The 16937-nt window shown below is 38.3% G+C and overlaps 1 protein-coding gene across 5 annotated transcripts in view; it reads left to right on the top strand.

The window, feature by feature from the left end:
- LAMA3 (laminin subunit alpha 3) overlaps positions 1 to 16937 on the top strand; it is a 263581-nt gene that overhangs the window by 75040 nt on the left and 171604 nt on the right. For all 5 annotated transcript variants that reach the window (XR_009346041.1, XR_009346042.1, XM_059140351.1 and 2 more), the window contains 2 exons: positions 1215 to 1330; positions 4539 to 4657. Coding sequence is in view for 3 of the 5 variants with exons in the window: in XM_059140351.1 (XP_058996334.1) it covers positions 1215 to 1330; positions 4539 to 4657 (235 nt within the window). In the remaining 2 variants the exon portion in view is untranslated. The remainder of the gene's footprint in view (positions 1 to 1214; positions 1331 to 4538; positions 4658 to 16937) is intronic.

Genomic DNA, 16937 nt, shown 5'->3' with positions numbered 1-16937 from the left:
ACCCTAGAATCATGACCCAAGCCGAAGGCAGAAGCTTAACCAACTGAGCCACCCAAGCATCCCAAGGATGAGTTTTCTGTTTCAACTATCAGCCTAGGCTGAGAACGAATCAGAAAAAGTAATTATTTGTGGGTGATACCAGTATGACTCAAACTAGTATCCATCTTTCTTTTTCTGCCTTCAATTTTAATCTTTCTGTGAGAGTAGCTGGAACCTATGTTCTTCAAGCAATATTCCCTAAATAATTGTTTCAGTTTAGTTTATGCATATGCTTTATTGGCAACAAGCTGAAGTAGTCTCTCTGACCAAAGTCCATTTGGATGCCAGCTGTTCTGTGCTCTCAGTAAAATCTGTGTCCGTTTCCCTTAAGAGGCAGCTGAGCTGGGAGACGTGACACCTTCCCTTTGGAGTGTAACTGAATATATGCCATCCTCCCACCCCCCCTTAGAAGAGTTGATCAAATCACCACAGGCACAGCCTTAGACAACTGTTTTGAATCCTCTTTTAAAAAAGCACAGATAAGTGAGAGCTCAGCACTTGGGGTTTCTAACCCAGTGCCATGGCAACAATTTCATTTTAACCTGGAATGGTTTTAGTGCAGATGTATAATTGCAGGTAGATTTTTGTATTGTTCCCTCTCCGCCTAGCTGAGTAATCGGTTTTTGGCCTTGCAAGGAGCTGTTTGTTGGAGCCGGGTCAGCGTCCTGGGGCAGGGTCCTCTGAGATCTTGTTAGGAACTGGCTCTCGGGTTTGGTGAATCTCTGTGCATGACCCCAGGCTGAGAGCAAGAGACCTGAGCAGACCTTCCTCACAGGACTGCTCCAGATCTTCATGAAGACGTGATACCCAGCATTTCCCAGTAAACTCAGCACTTGCTTGCTCCCGTGTTCATTTTCCTGTTATGGAAGGTGATAGAGAAGAAAGATCTGGAACTCTGGAGTCAAGACAAACTTAGGTTTGAAGTCTGGTTCTCCACTTACCATCAGCTGACCTTTGGCAGATGTTTTTGTGTCTTGGAATCTCAATGTCAGCATCTACACAATAGAGACACTAAGCAGGATGAGAGGGAGACTTGGACTAATAATGTATGCAAAGTGCTTTGTTCTCATAATTGCTCCATGAATGGTGCCTTTGACTGTCAGTGTCTCACCCAGGAAAAAATGATCTTAATCAAAACTTTTGAATAACTGAGATGTGCTTGGCCACATGCCCAGGTTTCAGTGTGAGTGCCAGCACCATACCTGTGGGAAGACGTGTGACCGCTGTTGTGCCGGGTACAACCAGAGGCGCTGGCGACCCGCCACGTGGGAGCAGAGCAATGAGTGCGAAGGTGAGCGCTGGGGGAGGAGCGCCTGCGACCGAGGCCCCGCCCACTCTTCCCCTCCATTCTCCCTGACCGGGAGGGAGGGGGTGGTGTCCCGTTAGGGACTCAGGTCTGTCTATTGTAAAGAAAAACTCACAGCCTGGAGGTAAAAGGCCCCATTCTAAATTTCAGCTACAAATAGAAGAACAAAAATAACAGCAGTAATAATCACTAATATGTATTAAGCATTCACTTAATGCTGGCCTCTCTCTTTTTAGTAGTCTAAAATATCATGTAGCCACTATTAAATTGTAAACCCTTACCATTTATTACGAGGTGATACTGGATCAGAATCCTAACTCTTGTGAGGAGGGAGGCGCGGAGAAGGTTTTGAGATCAGTGTCTGAAGAGAGAGCTGGAAGCATTGATGGGGGGGGGGACTGCAGGGGGATTGAGGTGGCTGTAGGGTAGAGGGGACCCCGAGAAAGAAGGAACAAAGGTGAGAGGCTGCTTTTAATTATGGTGTAATATAAAGTAAGAAGACTGTTATTTTTAAACAAACAAGCCCTAAGAGATCTAACTGAAGATTCCCTTGTAAACTGATCTTCTTAGGAAGTCACATATTTACTCCAGTTGCTGAAAACACTTTTGTTTTAGTTATTGGCTTTGGAGACTGCAGCCTATTTTTTCCAAGTCATTTGGAGAGGTATTTACTTTCTTTAAACAACCAAAATATTATTTGGATGCACATTTGTTGAACTAGGTGATGTAAGAAGGAATCTCTATTTAACACTTGTTGACCAAATGGTTTTCGTAACTCAGAGATGAGACTGATATGATTTCTGTGACTAGCAAACACTCAAAAGGATTTTTACTGAGGAGTTCCAAGGGCGCTTAGATTCTGACACTGTCTCAGGTGTTGATGTTGCCCGAGCTGAATGGTCAGGTATATCTCTAGGTCTAGGGGTGTTGACTGGTTGGCTGTTCTCACTTTATAGTCATAGCTAAGTTTCTTTCTCAGGGACTCCCCCATCTCTCTCCCAGTAGAATGGGACCAGAAAGAAGGAAAGGTAATAATCAAGAATTATTTCTTCTAGTGCTTTTGAGTACCCGTTTAGGCTATTTTGATTGAATGAGTGTTATCACACAAACTCCAACATTAGCAATTTGGTTAGTTTTCCAGGTTAGTGGAAATTTTCAGTGAATGACATGTTTAACTCCAGCACATAGGAAAATTTTAAAAATTACCTTTCATTAGTGTTAAGCTTTTTGCACTTGTCAAAGTGATTACAAATGACAAAAAAAAACCAGCATATGGTAATCAGACCCATTAAGATCCATTTGTTAAGTGCTTTCTCAATTCCATTTGAATTAGCACAATTCAAAAATGAATGTGTTTCTTGAGAAATAACCAATGTAGTTAATATAAATGCCTTGAATTTTTTAAAATCATGACACCACACTGGAGAAATGAAAATAGGCAGGTGCTCAGCCTGTTACAAAAAGAGCAACTTGAAATTCTAACTCACTCTTCTTGCCTAATAGATTTATCTGGGAATTTGATTATAAAACATACAAATTACTAGAAAGACCTGGAAATTTTGATCTGCATGGAATGCAATGAATGTATGTTCTCTCTAAAAGAGAATAAGAATTTTACTCATGTTAGATCTTTTTCATCTTGGTAATGATGAAAATCTTAGATGGCTTTTAAATTTTATTTTCAAATTTTTCATTATTATACATTGTTTGTAGATAACTTGGACATTATTTTAAAAAAGTAGAGCGGCGCCTGGCTGGCTCAGTGGGTTAAAACCTCTGCCTTCGGCTCAGGTCATGATCCCAGGGTCCTGGGATTGAGCCTCACATGGGGCTCTCTGCTTAGTGGGGAGCCTGCTTCCCTCTCTCTCTGCCTGCCTTTCTGGCTACTTGTGATCTCTGTCTGTCAAATAAATAAAATATGTAAAAAAAAAATTTCTTTAGAAAAAGTAGAACCACCAGTAATTTTGTTATCCAAAGAGAACCACTAATATTTTGTTAGGCATTTTAGTGTTTTCTTCTTGTATACTCTAATATTATTATTTAATATATATTAGATTATTTATATAATTACTTATGCAATTATTTATACAATTTTATATCCTGTTCTTTTTCAGTTGATATTTTAGATATTTTCCCATTTTATTAAAACCCCTTTAGCATCCTTTTTGATGGCATGGTGTAGTCATTCTGTGGAATCAAGGGTATCCAGCAAGTGTTTGCTGAGTATTCCCTCTGTGCTGGGGACTGGGTTCTCCTGCAAACAAGACACAAGCTCCTCCTGCCTTCATAGAACTGACAGTCAAGCAAAGATGCTGTTGTTTGCTTACCATTTCCCTAGTATCAGACATTGGGATTATTTCCAGGTTTTAAAAAGATTTTATTTATCTGAGAGAGAGAAGGCATGGTGGGGAGGGTCAGAGGGAGGAGCAGATTCCCCGCTGAGCAGGGAGCTCAATGTGGGACTCCATCCTAGGGCTCTGGGATCATGACCTGAGCCCAACCAACTGAGCCACCCAGGCCCCTGATTATTTCCAGTTTATTGCTATTTTAAATAGAGCTGAGATAAAAAAACAAAAACAAAAACAAAAACAAAACTTGGAGTGTTAGCTTAGAGAATTGGTTTTGGAGTCCAATATAAGTCAGGATTCTGCGTTTCTCACTAGAGACATGCTTTAAACTCTCGAAGCCTCAGTCTCCCCCTATTTGGGCTCTGGGGAATAATAGTACCTACGTTAGAGATTTGTTGCATGGATTCAATGAGGTAATGCACAGAAAACACTTTTCACAGTGTACCAAGAGCTCAATTATTCTTGTTAATAATAGTAATAACAGTAGAAGTAATATTCTCATTGTGCATGAAGTCTAATGGGGATTTTGGTATATCTTAATTTGCTGTTAAAAAGAAAAGAAATACACACACACACACACACACACACACACACATGTTGTAATTATATATATGTATTTAAAGAGAAGCCTCTCCCATTTATTATCAGATGAAAGAAGTTGTTAATCATATATTATTATAGATGAATCTTTGTGTAAAAATCCCTAAAATTTTCCACTGAGAATATGGTGTTCCACAATACACTACACTTAATAAAGTGGCACAATGAATGGTAATACTCTCTGGGGGAATTTGCAAAATGTCTCATAGTAATGATGGAATATTAACTTAGAATGCCTTTTTCAGCATGCAACTGCCATGGTCATGCCCTTGACTGTTACTATGACCCAGATGTTGAGAGGCAGCAGGCCAGCTTGAATATCCACGGCATCTATGCAGGTGGAGGGGTGTGCCTTAATTGTCAGGTGAGTCACTATTTAGGTCAAAGTGAATATGTCACTGTATGGAAAGGAGCATTCATTAAGCCAAGCTCCCAGGGAGATGTTAATAAAGTGATATAAAATTGAGAGTATTTCTGTAAATATTTCTCTACTTTTATACACAAAAGTCCTTGTTAGCTGGGTATAAAAATGGACTGAGACATCTTTGTCTAGATTCTGTTGATTAGATTCTTCATTTAGGTCTTTGCCTAAATAGGGAGGAGAGTCCCTCACTGTCACTCAGGATACTATTTATCTTGTAGTAAAAGGGTCTAAGATAGTAGGGCAAATAGGTATCAACTTTGGTGCTGATCCTAAATCCTGTTTTCAGACAGATTCTGAATCCAGACTCCATGAGGAGGTACATCATGATCAATTAGTGAAGTCTGCCATTGACATTTAGTAAGAAACACTGACTTTTCATCCCTTCTATAGAACAGTTAGGTTCACTAGAAATTAGTCAAGAGGAATGTATGATAGAGGAAGAATGTATGATAGAGGAAGATGTAATGCTCATGACTTTGGTCCATATTTACTCTGTGATGTGTGCTCTCAGAGTGATGTTTTGTTAATGTTACCATTAAAAAGGTGCTCTTTTCAAGAGATGCTCATTTATATGGAAGCACCATTAAAAAGCTCTTTTCAGGAGATGCCCATTTATATGGAATAGCTTCAGATTCTTAGAGACCCACCATCTTCCACCTTTCTTCCACTCCATTTTGTATCATTTGTCAATGCAAGTAATTAAACTACAAGTAAAATATAAGTCATAAGTTCCTTACAAATGACAGATTTCATGCACAAATGAAAGATCCCAGGATCTTAAGACTGTACTCTTTAAGACCCTCAGGTGATTTGTAGGCATATTTAAATTGCAGAAGCACTGGGCTGGAATGTGTAGGTAAAATCCTTTCTCCAGATGAAGGAGTAAGCCACTTCAATGTGTCTTTAAAATATCTTGTTCCTCCTCTTCCTTCTCTCAGAGACACTATGTTTTATACCTTGCTGTTCCTGAAAAGCATTAACATAGTCCTTTTTTGCATGGTGGCTCTGTGAAAGCATTTTTTTTTTTTATTTTTTGCTTAGGAAATTATTGAAATCTGTTTAGGTTCATTGCATTTTTTTCCAACGTAAAATGCCTTGTTTAATTAACTTAAATTTTTTTTATTGTGGTGAAATATACATAACATAAAATCTACCATTGTAGCCATTTTAAGTGTATATCTCTGCATAATTAACTGCTATATTATATTGATAATCCATGAATAAGTAGAGAATTCTGCCTCTGTTATGGCTTAGGACCTCCAACTGGATCCAAACTTTCCACAAATAATAACTATAGACTATAGACAAAATACAAAACAAAAAACCAGGAAGTCCCCTTTCTCCCAACCAATGATCTGCAGGCACTGGGGAGTACATATGGACAGGAAGGTTCTGGAGGGAAGCTGCTGCTTGGCATAAAGGATCAGTGTAGGGTGAGCTACATGTGTTTTTGACTTTTAGCCAGACGACAGACCAAAATTGGTGCCTCATGTTATAACTAAAATTCCTCTAGAAAATCTAGGGTCTTTCTGCCATGAAGTACAAGAGTTTAGACGTTGGCTGGAACAATAACAACTTTTGGAGAGTGACTAGGGAGTCCAAGAAAAAAGAAATCAAAAGAGAAAAAAATCCCTAATTCTGTGTATAAAATATTCCCAAGTTTCTTGCTGACCCCTGAGCCATCGACTCACAGATTGGCAGAGGTAAAATAATTTATATGAAATTTAAATTAGCACACAGAGTTACAGTTTTCAGTTTGGGTAAAGTTAGGTTAATTATGTCATAGAACTAATCAAATCCAATATTCTTTAGAAGAATATTACAGAACATAATACTTATTATGTCTCTACAACATAATATTTATTATGTCCAGGATAAAAGCCAAAATTTTTTGACACTTGAAGAACTAAAAATTGTGACCCATTATCAAGAAAAAAGATAATCAATAGAGGCAATCCTGAAATTACCTAGGTGTTGAAATAAGCAGTTAAGGATATCATAACTTTGCTTGAGAATATAAGTAAAAATATATTCACAATAAATGAAAATGTAAGAAATTTCAGGAGAAAACTAGAAATTATAAAAGACTTATTAAAAATTCTAGTACAAAATACATTATGTTAGATTATGGATGGGCTAATATCAGAACGGAGGTAATAGAAGAAAGATTCAGTAAATTTGAAGATATATCTTTAAGACCCTCAGGTGATTCGTAGGCATGTTTAAATTGAATTTAAATAGAAATTATCCAGTCTTAAGAAAAGAAAGAAAAAGATTAAAAAAAATTTTACCAGAAACTTGCAAACTTGTGGGACAATAGCAGAAGACCTAACATACATGCAATTGGGGTCCCAGAAGAGAGGAGAGAGAATGTGGCAAAAAAGGAGGAGGAGGAGGAAAAAGGAGGAGAAGCCAGAGAAGCAGAAGCAGAAGCAGTGGGGGTGTTGGTAGCAACAATGGCAAGAAATTTGTCAAATTTTTCAGTAGATTAGGATTCAAGAAACTTAGTGACTCCCAAGCCAGATAAATACAAGGAAAACCACTCCTGGGCCTAGCAGGGTCTATCTAGCAGGGCCAAAGAAAGAGTGAAAATCTTGAAAGTAGAGAAAAGCAACACATAACTATGACTGTGAACTTATTAGAAACTGTGGAGGCCACAAGACAGTGGAGAATACCTTAAATGTGCTAAATAAAAAAAAAAAAAAAGAACGGACTATTAACCAAGATTGAAAGCAAAAGGACAAATGTTTCTGATAAAATCAAACTGAGAGAATGTGTTACCCAAAATATTTGCACTACCAGAAATAGCAAAGGAAGTTCTTCAGGTTATAGAGAAATGATATCCCATGGAAATTCTAACCTTCAGCAATATAGCATAAGGATAGTATATTAAGACGAGTAAGGTTTAATCCCAGGAAAGCAAGGTTGATTGAACAGTTGAAAATCAGTCAGCAGGCTGAGGAAAATGGTGGAGTAGGAGGACCCTAGCCTCACCTCAGAGCATGGATATAGCCAGAGAAGACTCACAACAGTGTAAGTAATTCAGAAAGCAAACTGAAGACTGGCAGAATAAACTCCACAACTAAGTGTAGAGAAGAGGTAGCACTGGAAAGAGTAGGAAGGGCAGATACAGGGAGGTAAATGGACTCACAGGACTGTCAGTTGTGGGGGGGGGGTGGTAAGGATACCTGAATCCCCTCTAACATTTAGTTTTGAAAACCAGAGGGATTGGATTTTGTGAGTTCTTACAATCAGCAGGACCTAAAGCCTGGAATTACCAAAACAAAAACAAAAACAAAAACAAAAACACAGTAGGTTCTGTTCCGGGAGTGCCAAGGGCAAGAGGAAACTAAATCCTTGCCCTTAAAGAACACAACAGTCTGTGGAGATGCAGCATAGAAACAGCAGTCTGAGAGGAGCTTAGGGCATATGGGAGGGAGAGTGGTTTACTCATCTCAGAGCCTGTCCAGGAGGCTGACAGAAATCACTGGGGAACTCCTTCATGAACAAAGAAATTGGCAGGCGCCATTTTTCTCCCTTGGCCCCCAGTGTAAACACATAGGCCCCCGAGGGACTGGCTACCTAACTTGCTAGCCCTGCTGCCCCCACCCTGCCCCCCCTGCCATGCTGTGTTTCCATCAGTCCACCACTCTAGACAGCCCATCTCGGTCTGGCATGGTAGGGCCCCTCTTGCACCAGCTGGGGATGAAAGGCTTTTTGGCCCCATCACCTGGTTGCCACACCTACCCTGTACTATGCTTCCAAGGATCTACGCCTTTGGATGGTGCCTCAATCCCAGTGCTGCAGGGTTCCTCCTACAGAGGGCAGGGGAGCACAAAGCTTACTGTCACTGTAGCCCCACCCTACACTTGGCTTCCATGGAGCCAGATGGGCTGCTTTAGTCCTGATGCCGCAGGGCCCCTCTCATGGCATGCAAGGCTTGCTAGCACTGCTCCCACACTGTGCTTTGGGGGCTCTGCCCCCTCCAATACACTTTTGGCCAGAGCCCCTATAGGATATAGGCTTGGCAGTAGGCAAGCAGCATCTATGATGGCCAACACAACTCCAAAGTAACTCTTACCCTGGAGAGAGGGAAAGATAACTACACACATGAGTCAGATGGAGCCCCAGCAATGGCCTGCTGTGACTGCAGGCCCTGCCTACCAGTGGAAGCTTCTCACGGGGCAACACAAGGACTTGGTGCTATTGCATCTCTGGCAAATTCCTGGTCTTACTCAACTAGCTCAGGGTGGTCCCAGACTGGCCCTATAACACCACCAGGACCAAACACTGTCCAAAACAGCAGAGAGAGCCTTATTGCAGATGCCTGGGCTGAAGGAAAAAGCAACGCAGCCACAAAAACAGGGCACATGCATCACACATAGGAGATACCCTTGAAGTGCCAGGTTCAGGTGAAAGGGGGACACTGCACTGCAGGGCAGTACAGAACCTCTTCTTCATAAGGCCATTACTTTCAAGTGTAAGAGAAGTAGCTGACTTTCCTAATACACAGAAATAGACAGAGTTCGATGACATGAAGAGACAGAGGAATATGTCCTAAATGAAAGAATAGGACAAATATACAGGAAGAGACCTAAGCAAAATGGATATAAGTAATATGGTGGATAGAGAATTCAAAGCAATGGTCATAAAGATGCTCATAGGACTTGAGAAAAGAGTAGAGGACATCAGTGAGACCTTTAACAAAGAGATGAAAGAAATTAAAAAGAACCAATCAGGGATGAAGAACACAATAAATGAGATTAAAAATACACTAGATGGAACAAATAGCAGACTTGAGGAAGCAGAGGAATGAATTAATGGTCTGGGAGACAGAGTAAGGGAAATTAGTCAAATTAAACAAATGAGAGAAATGAGAATTATGCAAAGTGAGGATAGACCTAGGGAACTCAGTGACTCCATCAAGCATAATAACATTTGCATTGTAGGGATCCCAGAAGACGAGACAGAAAAGAGGGCAGAAAATTTATCTGAAAAACAATAACTGAAAAAATCCCAAATCTGGGGAAGGAAACAGATATCCAGATCCAGGAAGCATAGAGATCCACCAATAAAATCAATCCAAGGAGGTCCACACCAAGACACATGGTAATTAAAATGGAAAAAAAAAAAAAAAAGTTATAAAGAGAGAATTTTAAAAGCAGCAAGAGAAAAGAAGAGAGTTACATATGAGACATTCCATAAGGCTTGAAATGGATTTTTTAGCAGAAACCTTGCAGGCCAGAGGAAAGTGGCATGATATATTCAAAGTGCTAAAAGAGAAAAATCTGCAGCTTGCAAGGCTATCATTCAGAATAGGAGAGAGAGTTTCTCAGACAAACAAAAACTAAAGGAGTTCATAACTTACAAGAAATATTAAAGGAGGCTCTTTGAGTAGAAAGGAAAGACTATAAATGAGAGTAAGAAAAATAAATATATTTGTAAAAATCAGTCAAGGGATTCACAAAATAAAAGTATGTAAAATATGATTCCATAAATCTGAAACGTGGAGAAGGGGAGAGGAGGAAAGAATGGGTTCAAACTTAAGGACCATTGGCTCCATGTAAACTACTATATGCAGAGGATGTTATATACAAACCTAATGGTAACAACAAATTAAAAACCAGTAATAAATTTGCGAAGAATAAAGAGAAAGGAATTCAAGTGTGTCACCAAAGAAAGTCAGCAAGCCATGAAAGAGAGCAAGGAAAAAAGAATCAGAGAAAAACTGTAGAAATGACACAAGAAAAGTAACAAAATGGCAATAAATATAAAACTATCAATAATTACTTTCAATGTAAATGGACTAATGCTCCAATCAGAACACATAGGGTGACGGAGTGGATAAAGAAGCAAAACCTACCTATGTGCTGCCTATATGAGACTCATTTCAAATCAAAAGACACCTGCAGATTGAAAATGAGGGGATAGAGAAACATCTGTCTATCATGCAAATGAATATCAAAAGAAACCCTGGGAGACAATACTTATATCAGACAAAATAGACTATAATGAGACAAAGAAGGACACTATATAATAATATAGGGACAATCCAGTAAGATGATATACTAATTATAAATATTTATGCACCCAACATGGAAGTACTCAAATACATAAAACAGATAATAACAAACATTAAGGAACCAATTGATAATAATGCAATAATAGTAAGAGACTTTTCTGCCCTACTTACGTCAATGGATATATCATCCAGACAGAAAACCAACAGGGAATGACACTGGACCAAATTGATTTAATGGATATATTCAGAACATTCCGTTGTAAAGCAGCAGAATACACAATCTTTTTGAGTGCACATGGAACATTATCTAGACAATCACATGGTAAGGCCGTAAAACAAGTCTCAACAAATTAAAAAAGCTTGAGGTCATGTGATGTATCTTTTCTCACCACAATGCTATGAAACTAGAAATCAACCACAAGAAAAAATCTGGAAAGAACACAAATACACAGAGATTAAATAATACACTGCTAAACAATGAATGGGTCAACCAAGAAATCAAAGAATAAATCAAAAATTAGATAGAAACAAATAAAAATGAAAAGACAAAGTTCCAAAGTCTTCGGGATGCAGCAAAAGCTGTTCTAAGATGAGGGCCTACATCTAGAAGCAAGAAAAATGTCAAATAAACAACTAAGACTTACACTTAACAGAGCTAGAAAAAGAACAACAAAACTCAAACTAGAAGAAGGAAGGAAATAATAAAGACTGGAGAATAAATAAATGATATAGAAACTAAAACTAACAAAACAAATAGAACAGATCAATGAAACCAGGAACTGGTTCTTTTGAAAAAAAAATAAAATAAATTTTGACTTGTATACACACACACACACACACACACACACACACACACACACACACACACATTCATTCTAATATTTCTAGCCAGACTCATAAAAAAAAAGGGAAAAGAAAAAGAAAAAAAAGAAAAAGGTCTCACATAAACAGAATCACAAATGAGAGAGGAGAAATAACCAACACCACAGAATTTGTCTATAACAAATGATGTTAGGAAAACTGGACAGCTACATGCAAAAGAATGAAACTGGACACTTTTTAACACCGTACACAAAAATAAACTCAAAATGAATTAAAAACCTAAATGTGAGACCTGAAACCAATAAAAGCTTTAAGAGAGAGCACAGGTATTAATTTCTTTAACATTGATTGTAACAACATGTGTGTGTGTGTGTGTGTGTGTGAGAGAGAGAGAGAGAGAAAGAGAGAGAGAGAAGCAGTACGAGCAGCGGGAGGGCAGAGGGAGAGGGAGAATCTTAAGCAGGCTTCATGCCCATCATAGAGCCTGATGTGGGGCTTGATCTCATGACACTGAGTTCATGACCTCAGTTGAAATCAAGAGTCAGATGCTCAACCCCCTCAGCCACCCAGGTGCTCTCAGTAACAACATTTTTATAGATATGTCTCCTGAAAGGAAAATAAAAGCAAAAATAAAGTATTCAGTCTACATGTAAATAAAAAGCTTTTGCACAACAAAGGAAACAGTCAACAAAACTGAAAGGGAGCCTACAGAATGGGAGAAAGTATAAAGGGTTTATATGTAAAATATATAAAAAATTCATACAACTCAGCACCCAAAAAACAAATAATATAATTGAAAAATGCAAGGGATACCTGGGTAGCTCAGTTGGTTAAGCATCTGCCTTGAGCTCAGGTCATGATGTCATGGTCCTGGGATCAATCCTTGCATCAGGCTCCCCACTCAGCAGGGAGTCTGCTTCTCTCGCTCTCCTTCTGCTCCTCCTTCCTATTTATTCTCTCTCTCTCAAATAAATAAGTAAAATCTTAAAAAAAAAAAAAAAGAAAGAAAAATGGGCAGAAGACATGAACAGACATTCTCCAAAGAAGACCTACAGATGGCCATACACACATGAAAAGATGCTCAACATCACTCATCCTCAGGGAAATGCAAATCAAAACCCAATGAGATATCCCCTCACACCTGTCAGACTGGTTAAAATCAACAACACAAGAAACAAGTATTGGTGAGGATGTGGGAAAAAAAATTCTCTTACACTGTTGGTGGGAATGCCAACTTGTGTAGCCACTGTGGAATATAGTATGGAGGTTCCTCAAAAAGTTAAAAATGGACCTAACCTACAATCCAGTAATTTTGCTACTGGGTTTTTATCCCCCCCCAATACAAAAACATTAATTCAAAGGGATACATGACCCTGACATTTATAGCAGCATTTAAAATAGCTGAAGTATGGGGGTACCCGGGTGGCTCAGTGAGTTAAAGCCTCTGCCTTTGGCTCAGGTCATGATCTCAGGGTCCTGGGATCAAGCCCCGCATGGGGCTCTCTGCTCAGCGGGGAGCCTGCTTTCCTTCCTCTCTCTCTGCTTGCCTCTCTGCCTACCTGTAATCTCTGTCTGTCACATAAATAAATAAAATCTTTAAAAAAATAAAAAATAAAATAGCTGAGATAGGGAAGCAGTCCAAGTGTTCATCAATAGAGAAATGGATAAAGAAGAAGTGATATGTACAAACAGTGGAATATTATTCAGCCATAAAAAAGAATGAACTCTTGCTGTTTGCAATGATATGGATGGAGCTAGAGAGTATAATGCTAAACGAAGTAAGTCAGTCAGAGAAAGACAAATACCATATGATTCACTCGTGGAATCTAAGAAACAAAACAAATGAATTTAAAAGAGAAAGAGAGAGTTAAACCCAAGAAACAGACTCTTAACTGTAGAGAACAAACTCATAGTTACCAGACATGATGTGAGTGGGAAGGTGGGTACAATAGGGGACAGGGATTAAGGAGGCCACGCATTGTGATGAGCACTGGGTGATGTATGGAAGTGCTGAATCACTGTATGTACACTTGAAACTAATATTACACTGTATGTTAACTATACTGGAATTAAAATAAAAACTTAATAAATTGAAAAATCAGTCTGCTTGATCATCATAGTAGCAGAATAAAAGAGAAGGGTCATGTGAAATACCACTAGACAAAACCATACCCATTTTACAATAAAAGCTCTTAGCAAACCAGAAATAGAAGTGAAACTGCAATCTATAAATGGCATTTGTGAAAAACATGCAACTAACAAAATATTAGAGGTAAAATATTGAACTGTTTCCTTCTGAAGATTAGAAATAAGACAAGGATGCTTGCTTTTCACTAATTCTACCAAACAGTGCCCTGGAGGTCCTGAACATTGCATATCTTAATCAAAAAGAAATAAAAAGCATTACTATTGGGAAGAAAGAGTAGAACTGCCTGTATTTGCAGATGACATACTATTTATGTAAAAAATCTTAGGCAGTGTACATAACAACTACTAGAACTAATAAGTGAATTTAGTAAGGTTGTGGAATATAGGATGATATATAAAAATTAACTTGATTTTTACATTCTAGCAGCAATCAATAGGAAAATGAAATACAAACTCAATTTATTTATTTTTAAAGATTTTGCTATTTGACAGACAGAGATCTCAAGTAGGCAGAAAGACAGGCAGAGAGAGTGAGGGAAGCAGGCTCCCTGTTGAGCAGAGAGCCCAATGCAGGGCTCAATCCCAGGACCTGGGATCAGGACCCTGGGATCATGACCTGAGCTGAAGGCAGAGGCTTTAACTCCCTGAGCCACCCAGGTGCCCCATACAAACTCAATTTAAAATCATGTCAAAAGCAAAAAAGCTTAGGAATATATTTAACAAAAGGCATGCAAAACCTCTATACTAAAGCAAAGAAAACACTGCTGAGAAAAACTTAGAAAAAAATAAATGGAAAGTTATAACATGTTCCCAATATTATAAGATATCAATTCTCCCCAAATTGATCTAAAGCTCAAATGCAGGTTTTTTTGGTAGAAATTGCCATGCAGATTCTAAAGTTTATATTTAAACTTATGGTTACATAAATGACCTAGAATATACAAAGCCATTTGAAGAAGCAGAATAAAGTGAGAGGACTTCATTATCCTACTTTTTATAAAGATTTAATTTATTTTTTTATTTAAGAGAGAGAGGGAGCACGTGCGTGTGCAGGGGGAGGAGCAGAAGGAGAAGGAGAGAGAGAATTGGGAGTAGACTTGTTGCTGAGGGCAGAACCTGATGTGGGGCTTGATCTCATGACCCTGAGATCATGACCTGAGTGGAAATCAAGAATTGGAGACTTAACTGACTGAGGCACCCAGGTGCCCCTGTGTTATTTTACTTTATGACTAAGTATAAAGTTATAGTTATCACAACAGTGTGATATCAACATAAGGATAGATAAATAGATCAGCGTAACAGAATAGGGAGTACAGAAACAGACCCACACTTATATGGACATTTATTTGATTTTTGATAAGATACCAAAGCAGTCCAGTGAAGGGGGCTAAGGGTAGGAGAGAAATTCCTTTCAACAAATGACTCTGGAATAACTGGATATTTCTATGGGAAAAAATAAACTTGATCATTACCTCAAATCTTACCTAAAAGCTAAATCAGTATGGGTCAGACTAAAGTAAAGTAAAAACTGCATTGCTTCAGAGAAAAATAGAGGGGAATATCTTTGTGATTCAGAACATGAGCAAAATTTTTTTAGGTCACAGAAAGCAATAACCATGAAAAATTGACAAATTCAACTTCATCAAAATTGAAAACTTCTGCTCACAAAAGACACCATTAAGAAAACAAATAGGCTAGCCACAGACATGGAGAAAATATTCATAAAACATAAATCTGACAAACGGGTTGGTATTCAGGATATGTAAAGAATGCCCACAGCTCAATAATTAAAAGACAAGTAGCCCAATAAAATATTTTTAGATTTGGTTAAGATTTGGATAGCCACTTCATGAAGTAGAGTTATGACTGGCCAATATGTGCACAACAAAGAGCTTAGTATCATTAGTGATCTGAGAAATGCAAATTACAATTATGATGACTCACCATCAATTTCAGTGAGGAGGTGGAGCTGCCATACCTCTCATGCATTGTAGGTCAGAATGAAAAATGGTGCAACCACTCTGGGGAAAGGTCCAGCAATTTTTAAAAAAGAAAATTAACCGTATACCTACCCCATGACTCACAAATTCTCCTCTTAGGCATTTATCCATTAGAAATGGAAACACATGTACAAAAAATTTATGGCAGGTTTATGCACAATAGCCTCAAACTGGAAATTGCCTAGGTGTCCAATAACAGAATGAACAATGAGGCATAATTATACAATGGAATACCAGTGAGTAATCGTGAGCAACATGAAACTATCGATTCATGCAACAAATTGCAACAATTTTTTCAAAAGATTTTATTGATTTATTTGACAGAGAGCACAAGCAGGGGGAACTGCAGAGAGAGAGAAGCAGACTCCCTGCTGAGCAGGGAACCCAAAGCAGGATTCAATCCCAGGACTCTGAGATCATGACCTGAGCCAAAGGCAGACGCTTAACCAACTGAGCCACCCAGGTGCACCAAAATGCAAGAATGTTAACAATATCATACTAAGTGAAAGGAGACTTACAGGAAAGAATACACATAGTATGACAGCCATTTAAATGAAATTCTGGAGCAGGGAAAACTAATCAGTAGTGGGAAAAATCAGAACTGTAGTTGACTCTGGGGAGTTGGTGATGGAGCAATTAAGTGGAAAGGGTCATGGAGAACTTTCTGAGGTGACGGTAGTGTCCTACATCTAGATAGGGGTTTGGATTTCACAGATGTATTCATTTGTCATAACTCAGTGAATGCACAATTAAGAGTTTTATACTTTTATATAAATTTTATACCTAAAGAAAAGAAAACTAAATAAACATTGAACTCTAGTTAATTACATGCATGCTGAAGTTGTAGAGGACAGTGACTGTGATCTGCATTGTATTTTGAAATGCACAAAAAATAAGATGGATTAGTGGATAGAGGAATGAATATATGGATAATTATGTGATACAAATAAAATGTCAGTGATAAACTCTACCCAGGGCATGTAGAGATATTCACTGTAAAATTTGAATTCTTTTTTAATGAAATATTGGGGCGAAAGAGCAACAAAAGAAGGCAAGGAACACAACATTTGGGGGGTTGACTCCTTGATTTCTTTCATTTGATGAAAATATTGATGTTCTTATTCCAGTTGAAGATTACCCATATTGTTTCAGAGGATGCTTGAAAGATACTTTCTCTGCACTAAATAAATCGGAGTCTTTCGCTTCTTCTGTGAAGATATGACTTGTG

The sequence above is a fragment of the Mustela lutreola genome, chromosome 11 (genome assembly GCF_030435805.1).
Source record: "Mustela lutreola isolate mMusLut2 chromosome 11, mMusLut2.pri, whole genome shotgun sequence".
Lineage (NCBI taxonomy): Eukaryota > Metazoa > Chordata > Mammalia > Carnivora > Mustelidae > Mustela > Mustela lutreola.
Note: the sequence above shows the minus strand (reverse complement) of the source record. Positions and strands in the feature narration are given on the sequence as shown.